At 36.5% G+C, this 9,657-nt stretch overlaps 2 protein-coding genes across 4 annotated transcripts in view; one reads left to right on the top strand and one right to left on the bottom strand.

Annotated features, from left to right (window-relative positions):
- The window catches only part of LOC140966579 (uncharacterized), a 5,589-nt gene extending 5,354 nt beyond the window's left edge, over positions 1–235 (top strand). Inside the window, exon 6 of the mRNA XM_073426836.1 lies at positions 4–235. Coding sequence (XP_073282937.1) covers positions 4–235 — 232 coding nt within the window. The remainder of the gene's footprint in view (positions 1–3) is intronic.
- Positions 1–9,260, bottom strand: part of LOC140969597 (probable ubiquitin-like-specific protease 2A) — a 17,682-nt gene extending 8,422 nt beyond the window's left edge. Inside the window, exons 1-9 of one of the 3 annotated variants that reach the window (XM_073431010.1) lie at positions 8,916–9,260; positions 7,426–7,655; positions 7,253–7,328; positions 7,097–7,146; positions 6,468–6,543; positions 5,122–5,236; positions 4,220–4,360; positions 3,597–3,794; positions 3,286–3,516 (exon numbers count right to left, since the gene is read on the bottom strand). In XM_073431010.1, the coding sequence (XP_073287111.1) occupies positions 3,286–3,516; positions 3,597–3,794; positions 4,220–4,360; positions 5,122–5,236; positions 6,468–6,543; positions 7,097–7,146; positions 7,253–7,328; positions 7,426–7,655; positions 8,916–8,988 (1,190 nt within the window). In that variant the 5' untranslated portion in view covers positions 8,989–9,260. Of the gene's footprint in view, positions 1–3,285; positions 3,517–3,596; positions 3,795–4,219; positions 4,361–5,121; positions 5,237–6,467; positions 6,544–7,096; positions 7,147–7,252; positions 7,329–7,425; positions 7,656–8,226; positions 8,512–8,915 lie in introns of those variants that run through there. The other 2 variants (XM_073430996.1, XM_073431003.1) reach the window with 2 other exon arrangements.
- Positions 9,261–9,657: the final 397 nt, after the last annotated feature.

The raw sequence follows: 9,657 nt of genomic DNA, 5'->3' as shown, positions 1-9,657 counted from the left end.
AAGTTTGCAATCGGCTTTGGGTTCAAAGTTGGCTATGAGCACCGCCTATCACCCACAGACAGATGGTCAGTCAGAAAGAACCATCCAGACTCTAGAGGATATGTTACGAGCAGTAGTGATGGATTTCAAAGGTGGTTGGCAAGAATCATTGTCTTTGGTGGAATTCTCTTACAATAATAGTTTTCAGGCAACAATCGGTATGGCACCATTTGAAGCTTTGTATGGAAGAAAGTGAAGATCGCCGATATGTTGGGAAGATGTAGGAGAAAGACAGATGTCAAAACCAGAATTTATTCAAGAGATGAAAGATAAAGTTGAATTGATCAGGAAAAGGATGAAAGCAGCCCAGGATCGTCAAGCCAGTTATGCTAATAAAAGGCGTAGACCTTTAGAGTTCCAAGTGGACGATTATGTTTTCTTGAAAGTATCACCATTTCGGGGTACTATGAGATTTGGACATATAGGGAAGTTAGCTCCGCGTTATGTTGGTCCATATATGATTGTTGAGAGGAGTGGCACATTGGCTTATCGTTTGGATTTGCCGCAGAGTTTGTCTTAGATACATAATGTGTTTCATGTATCTATGTTGCAGAAGTATGAGCCAGATCCGTCACATATCTTGGATGTTGAGGATGTGGAGTCGGACAGTTCCCTTAGCTATGTTGAACATCCAGTACAAATTTTGGACCGCAAGGAAAGACAACTCAGGAGCAAGACGATTCCACTAGTTTTGGTACAATGGAGTAGGCATGGAAGAGAAGAATCTACATGGGAATTAGAGGCAAAAATGCGACAAGAATCGCCTCATTTGTTTGAGAATGTAATGAATTACGCGATGTATTCTTAATTTCCTATGTATTATCAGACGTAATGTTGTGGATATCAGTGTGGTGTTTGTTAGATTTCGAGGACGAAATCTTTCATTAGTGGGGGAGAATGTGAGGCCCAATACCTAAAAGGCCCAGCCCATTTCATTTAATTAAATACCCAAACCCATTTGATAGAAATCAGATCGTTCAATTCCAGCAAGCTCTTCGCCAGCCTTGCCCGTTGCTTTTCTCTATTTTCTGCTTTAGTCGTGAAGCGCCACCGGTGGTCGGAGAATAGTGCAGCAGCTTAGCAAACTTTCTTCCTCCATTCTATTAGCTTCTTTCTTGCCTTGAATCGGAAGGTTGCAAGCTTGATCGGTCTTGTTTTTCCAGCAACAGTTTGTGTGAGCTTCGATTCGGGTTTAGGTAAGCTTTTGGCTTCGAATTTTTGGTTGTTCTTGGTGGATTAGTTTATAAAAGTGTAGCAGTAAGCTTTTCCCCTAATTTCCAGCTCGTTTTTCAGATCGTGAACAGTGTTTCCGGCGACATTCCGGCGAGCTACTTCTCCGAGATCACTATTGTGCGTTTTAGCCTAGATTATTGAGGTATTAAGCTTGAATTTCAGAATTTGATAGGTTGTATAGGCTGCCCGGAAATTTATTTTTAACCGAGCCGATATAAAATGTTTTAGTCAGTTGGAATGCGTTATATTGAAGTATATAGTGAATTTATATTGTAGGTTATATCGTTGGACGAGTTCATTCGATAGTCCTTAAGAAATTATCGTGGTATTATAAGTTTATAATTGAGGTACGCTCAAACCTATATCATTACGACGCTTATATTGGCGTGTAAGAATATTCGGTGAATGTTGTTTGCTATTACGTGCCTTGAATGTTTATTCTGTTGCATTCATGCATTAAATTGTATTGGCATAACATATTGAGCCTTGACTCCTTTGACGGCGATTTATGTTGATTCCGTTGAGATATATTGAGTCATCAGAGGGACGAGTGGGTTAGGATTAGCCACATTCCCAGATGACAGCTAGGGACGAGCGACTTAGCTACTCGCATTCCCGATGCTACGTGCATGGACGAGCGGCGATTTGATGCTGCATTCCTGGCACGGGTGGCCACTGTTACTGTTGATGATGTTATTCGTTTGGACTCCATTTAGTATCCGTTATTCCATTGTTACCATTCATGCATCGCATATCATTGCATTTACTTGATATTATTACATGTCTTTTATATACGTCGTGATTTTACTGGTTTCTCGTACTGGGGTCCGACCCCTGTTTTCTTTTTATGTTGTGGTTGTTTTTGATGCCGTAGCAGGTCATTCCAGGGGATTTGACGCGTCTGGTGGAGCGTCAGCGAGTGGTACCCAGTAGTCAGTCGGTTTGTGTCAGAGTTCCCAGATATTTATATATATTATGCTGGTTTGATACATTTGCCAGGGAGATGCCCTGTGTAGCTGTATGGTGATATGTTTAGGTTGTTTGGGATTTTAATTGTTGTATGTCGTGTCTAGTCCTGGCCAGTGCGGCTGTAGGATGTTTGTGTGGTTGATTGTGAACTTGATGTTATTTTCGAGCGTATATTATTGTTGTTGTGTTTTGAGATTTTTGGGATGTCCTACTTACGGGGAGGTCATGCCGAAATTTCTGTAGGCCCAAATGAACGTTTTTAAACTCGTTTTCGCTGTTTACACCAATTAATCTTTGTTGTTTGATAATTAAATATTAATTAAGTGCACAGGCCCTCAAATAACTATTGGATCATTTATTCTTATTTTTTGTCCAGAGTATTCACAGTACAGGGGTGAGGCCTAGTTTTCAAAATAAAACACAGTGGGATTAGAAATTTAACTGCCCCTATAGTTATATCCTGTCACATGGTTCATCAATCTTTTTTCGTATGTGTTAACTAAAATAAGGTCCATGTGATGCTATTTTAATTGAATTCATTTGAAACCAAACAATCGAATAAGAGTTTATTTAGGAAAAAGACATCTTGGAACATTCATGACAGCAAACGATGTAGGATCACAAGAGAGCATACGTGAAATGAATTTTGCTAGAGAATATTTCAGTTTCCCTCGCAATAACCATATATATTTCTTGCAACAGCCATAATGATGTTCAAGTGGGATAATAATTGCAGAAAACGAGCACCTTATAAACATATTCAATGACTAAGAGTTGTTGGATCGGCCCATTCCCGAGAGGACAGTAAAACCAATCCACCAGTTTCAGGCTGTGGCTTTTGGTTTTCAAAGTTAAAGTCGTTCCATGGATGATTGACCAAAGTTAAAGTCGTTCCATGGATGATTGACCATGTTTATCTATCTCAACATCCTTCGATATTCCTCGACTTCAGATATTATTCTCCATTGATGGAAATGTCAAAAGATTCAACTGGTTTAGGACATGCAACTAGTTTGTCATAAATATCAAGTACCAGCAACTTACTTTTGAATAAGTTTTTCAAAACCTCTATGGCATCCCTGGAGAGAATCCATGTGTAAAATGCATGGCATCTCAGATGAGTCATCCATAACGTTTTCTGTAATGGACCCAAATTTCAAACTGAGGAAGTAGCAAAAGTTTAACACAAACTGAAACATAGAATGCAAAGAAATCATGCCTTTACAATTAGCCACTTTCCCAGGATGGCAGATAACAATCAAACTCCAATGAGAACTGCCAAAAGTGGAAAAACCAATCATGCAGAATAAACCTAAGACCTCGATATTTGACAGCACCTTAACGAGATTTATTACCTGAAATTTACAGGAATTAATAAGTAATCTTTTTCAAAAAGATTTACATTTCTAGTCCATTTCCAAACACGCTGAAAAGCTTTTTTTCCATCCCAAGGTCTGGATTTATCCTGATCCAGATCAGCAAGCTTTCGGAAGAAAAATGCGTTGAAAGCATGGAACCTGTGCTGCTCCACTGACATTCTATTTAAAAGATATCTGCAAGGCAGTATGAGAGAGTCAATATACTTTTATTACAAAATTATTTCACAGGTAAGAATCAACAACTCACTGTTCTTGTTTAAGACTACCTGTATCAGATTAATTAAATATGTAGTTGTGGAATTTATATGTGCATATCCTCAGTGATGCATAAGACCAAGAAGAACATAGAAGCCCAAGCCAAAATGTGTTTCACGCAAAATGTCTAACGCCCCTTGGGGATATAAAGCTAAATAGATCTTTGGATTGCGAAATATAAGGACAGAAACCCAACATCACGAGCAGTACTGAACTTTGATATCCAAGTTCCACAAGTACAGAAGGAAAAGAATATGACAATTATCACGCAAAACCGGCAAGTCCCGTTATTGATATACATAACTACGAGTCATCGGGAATTCAACCATACATGAACAACGTACTTAATATAGAAGTCAATAACAGTATCGTTGATGAATGTCATTGGCTGCAACAAATCAACATCCTTCTTACTTATGCAGACAGCATCAGGATCACCTTTCGGATATATTATGTCTTCAAAGGCCATGTCAGAACTATTTACGCTGATATTCCAAAAATAAAAAACAAAAACAAAAATAAAAACATTGTCACATTATCAAAGCTTTAAACCAACATAGAAACTGCTAAAGATAATTGAGAAAACAGAATTAACTTCAATTATTAATCCAGTCGTAACTGACATGTCATTGGTTGCACGCAATGTTTGATGACATAGATCATTCGATAAACGGAAATATAGGTCACTGGTTAACTATTGGATCAATCATTACTCTAAGTGGCATCGAAATTGAAACCATATTCTTGAGATGTTTAATTTCATTTTCTCAATGAATTTGTATGCTGGCATAGCCACCATTATCGTTACAACACATCCCGACAATCACACCAATTTTTGTTTTTGATATGCACCTTCCACCTCTTCCAAAAGGCCTTGATGAAAATAAGAGTAAAGCATAAATTGGTGTTTCCTTCTAAGAAGTGAACAAATTTTATGCTATCAAGCCAATGGCTCTTTGGCATTCGCAGTTTGACAATTTAGATTGAATGCTTTTACTATAAATACAGGTGTTTTATGCTTGAAATTATTGTTGGCAAAGCCAGACTCTGAGATGGGCTGAAAGATATGGCTCAGAAGTCTCGACTATCCAGTCCAGTCAGGGTTTTTGATCCCTGCCTGTGTGATGCCAACTAGAAGGAAGTGTTTAAAGGGCTGAAACCAATCTTTCTTTTCCAAAAAAGAATGAGGAAAACATATTCAACCAGCCAAATAACTAAACATAAATTTTGTCAACAAATAACTTACTGTGTAATAGTTTCCCGAGTGGCTTCAAATTTTGGATCCAATGATTTGATCTCTTCCATTTTTTTTGACCACTGAGAGTCATGAACAACAAATTCCAGTTCCAAAATGTCTGCATCTAGAATAGAAAAAGCTTTGAATCTTGGTCAAAAAACAATTCATAGCATGTTGGTGTGATCGTATAAACCAATAATGGAAATGTGCAATAAGGGAATCAATATTAGGTCAAATCCATTTTAAAAGGCCAGCACCTCAGCTCCAACATGATGTAACTTAAGAGATATGACCCGAGAAATTTGAATGACGCTACGATATCAATTTCACCCATTTTATAATTTTAAATTTAAATTTCACCTACACACAGGCCTAGTGTGACTCAAATTCAATATCCAAGTAGGCAAGTATAAAGAAGCAAAAAACTAACCTACAATTTGACTAATTGATTGGCTACTAAATTTCACCCATTTTCTCAATTTATGTACGTCATATCTTCCACAAGGAACATAACAGAATCAACAATGTGATGGACCAATTATGTTGCAGGCGCAAGCTGCCACCATCTCCATGCAATAATGCACCCATCACATTCCACTTACTATGTGCTGGAAATATAATGGTCTCTTAAAGCGACGCACCACCATTATAAAATACAAGTCAGATTCTTCGATCTGACTTCCCATCGAAAACACCATCCCATTATCCAAAAATATATGTGTCATGGCTATTTATTGGCTTGATGGTCAACCTCTCATAATTATGTTTTCCTGACTGCAAAACCTGGATAAATCAGAAAGCTAGAAGAATTTAAATCACATCCCAGGTGACGAGGCTGGCAAAACATTTACATTTTAGCCAGAGTGGAACCTTCTGGAAGAAGGAAAAGAATTTCAAGTTGCGAAAGTCCTGCCCAATTTGCCACCTCAGATAAAACAAAATGCCTAAACTTGTTCCATATTTAGGAATGGCCAAAACCAGAGCAAGTGACACACAAAAATTTAAAGGAATCATTTGAAAGCCTTGCTCCTCCTACAAGGAATTTAAAGATGAAAAGGAACTGAATGCATATTCTTGAATCACACCCAAGTTAGAGACACTTTAGTCAAAGAAAGATAACCATTGACCAACAGTTTCTCTCACAGATCAAAATTAAAAACAAAAAATGACAGTGAAGAAAACAATAAATAAAGGTCCAGAACACATCACATTATATGATTTCACACACCTTACCATGAGCACAGTCACTTAATAATCAGAGTAACTGATTCAAAGAAACATTCAATCCTCGAGCTGTGAGAAATGCAGAGAAACTAAATCTTTAAAACATCAATTAGAATTCACTGTGAGCAAACCTGAATTGAAACTACAATCTTCGGAGACATTGGCATCCCTAGATTTGAATTGAAGGTTCACAAAATCTGCTTCCACCTGTATGTTGCATTGCCAACAAAAATCATGTTGATAAAGGAAGCTCGACCAGTTTTACAGGTCTAGAGAGAAGTCAAGGTAAAATTAAATTCGAGATGGTTAATTATCCTCACACTTTCACGTGGATGGTGCTCAATTTTCATGATATCATTTATCGACAATTCAAAACAATGATGACTTTTTTCTTTGGAAAGAAATGATCCATTCAGTTTGATACAACTTCGCGAAAATTATAAGATTTTCTCAGATATTTAACATAATTCGGAGCAACGACAACCACTGCTTCCTGCAAAACATTACAAAAGGTAATGTAGATATCAAACTAATAAGACATTATTCAACACACGCAGAGAAGAGGTTTTGCATACATCCATTCCTAAAGTGTAACAGAATTAATTTACTTAGCATGGAACATTGGTGTTACAGAGGAAACAATAGAGAGTTTAAGACTCAGAAGTTCCAAAAACTCCTGATAAACAGAAACTTTACAAGTTCCACGTCCTCTAAGTAATATAGCTTAACCAAAAATAAAGATGTGCATTTGTATGCTTACACAATCATTCACATCGGTGACATGCTCTGGTGATATTTCTTCAACTGAACCTGCAAAGACCAAGAAACTTAGAAATTGTACTGGTTCCTGAAATGAAAATAAAATTAACCAAATAAATGCTTGAAACTAATCCAGTCATCCAGTTAAGCAAGTTACCTCCATTTTCTTCTAAATTAAATGATTTAATTTCCATCATTTCACCGTCAATAGAATTTCGACAAAGTGCCTTGTTCTACAAGGAAATAAATAAATTCATCTTTGATAAAATTTTCAATGCAAAAAAAGTCAGATATAATTTGATCCAATGAAAAAGCTATTTAACTCTTTACATGCTTCTTGCCAGCTCCTTTTCCATATCCACGGGATTTTTCTTCACCAGAAAAGAGTTCAGAATTGTGATGATTTTGAGAACATAAGGACCGCAATCTACAGTTCGGAGAATCATGCAATGTCGAAACATCAGGCGTAACAGTTTCATCTTTCAAAAAATCATCACTAACATCAACAGTTGATGGTTTTGTCCCAGAATTGTGTTGTGAAGTCATGGTTCCTCGGGTAACTGAAAAAATTGAACAAGAATTCCACAACAATGATTTTCAATGTCGCATCAAATTGAACTGAAAACGAGAAAAACAAAATTGTACAAAACAACTCTCAAAAAATAAAAACAAAAGATTAATTGAAATGCAATTCTATTTTTTCTGTACGCCAATAGATTTTCCCGCTACATGAATTCAACATCTTCAGGATTTACGTAATTGAATTTATGAATTTCGGATGCACGAGTTTAAATCCATTCGACTTGTTTATACTCTCAGATTCCCCACTACTCAATATTAGCTCTAGCATTAGTAACATAATTGATTTCAAACGCAGACAAATCATTACCAGCGTCCTTTAAAATTCAAACTTAAAATCATCACTCCAAATTAAGTCCCGCCATCCGAACCCACATCCAGACAAATCAAATCCCCCCGTCCAAAAGTAACCTATACATCCGCCTCGAACTAAAGAAACCCCGTAACATTCTCTAACACAGTATCAAAAGCATTAGCCCCCTTCAGTCAATGAACTTAGCGTGCATGACACACTCGCAGAAGAATATACATAATCTAATGATGTGGGCTTACAGAGAGATAAGAAATCGTATTTGTCGACGGGATGATGATGCTGAGCGTGTTTCCTGGAACGGGTTTTATTTTCAAATTTAGATAGTGTACGGTAAGAATCCACCTCGACGCGCTCGTCATCTTCGGCGAATTCGAACACCGAAAATTTATTTTTACTATTCCCCCCGCCCTGATCGCCACGGCCGGTAGTCCGTTCGCCGCTTGCAACGGCGCACAAAGGCTGTTGGTTTTTTACGTTTCTCATTTTGCGCATTGTGATTCATCAAACTTTGGCATACGTTTAGTACTTTGGTAAGTGATTATTTAACACCAACGTCTAGAAAGAAATATATAATTTTGTTGGAGAAATTTAAAAAAAAAAAACTATATTAAATTTAAAAAATTCTAGAAATACAATCTCAAGTTTTTTCTAATTAAATAAAATACATATTAGATTTTACTCATTTTTTCTACGGAAGGCAATTGAGGAGAGGTGTAAGGGGACGAGAATGTCTTCTACATCTTCGTCGCAGTTCTCGTTTTTTCTAATAAGATATTTTTCATTTCTAATAAGATATTCTTCATTTAATCTCCATAAAAAAATATGATGAGACAATTTCAAATTATATTCTCTTGGTATGTTTACGATTTGAATCACTCATTGTAATATAAAATCAAGATCCAAAACCTTAAAGTAAGATTGAACTTACAGATTTGATAGATGACTATATATATTTCGGCGACAAAAAATCTTACGAAGTTTGTGAGTTTGATGGACGCCATGATCACCTCGAGCAGAATTCGGACGCCTCAAGTAAATGACTGCTTTTGCTTTGCAAAGTTAGCTCACAAAGTGACGATGAAAAAACTCCCAATTGGTCAAATATTCTAAGCCTCGGCTGGAATATGTAATGCTTCGTCTACCCATTTACTGCCTCTTCAACTTCTCAGCCTATTGTCTCATAATGGAACCGCATCCCACGAGTCTTGTTTTGTGACTTGTATGCCGCCCCATTGTTTGCTTCCCTTAATCAGTCTGACCATGTCGAATGCTTTCCAAGACGAGTGATGCTACTACATATACATTAATATTTATACGTCAATTTGTACAACATAAAAAATCCAGTTTGTCGAAATCTCACCAAACATTTAATACAATAATTGTAAATATTATTGTAACAATATATTTCTTGTACTTTTAACATTATTTTTCCAAGACATAGGTTACCTTTTCAAACTGAGATTCTACTCAACTAGAAGATCCATTTTCTAGATTTGGCGGTCCGTTGCAGCTTTGATTTCGATGGCTTTTGGTTTAGAAAGCTAGAGTATGAAAACAGTACAATTGCTATGACGATATTTACTATCATTGAGATTTTATTATTAGATTTTGTATTTAATATATTGTCAGATTTTTTATATTAAATTTTTTGTATTGTATAAATATTAATT

The sequence above is a fragment of the Primulina huaijiensis genome, chromosome 2 (genome assembly GCF_012295235.1).
Source record: "Primulina huaijiensis isolate GDHJ02 chromosome 2, ASM1229523v2, whole genome shotgun sequence".
Classification (NCBI taxonomy): Eukaryota; Viridiplantae; Streptophyta; class Magnoliopsida; order Lamiales; family Gesneriaceae; genus Primulina; species Primulina huaijiensis.
The sequence above is the reverse complement of the archived record's forward strand: the minus strand, read 5'-3'. Positions and strand labels throughout refer to the sequence as shown.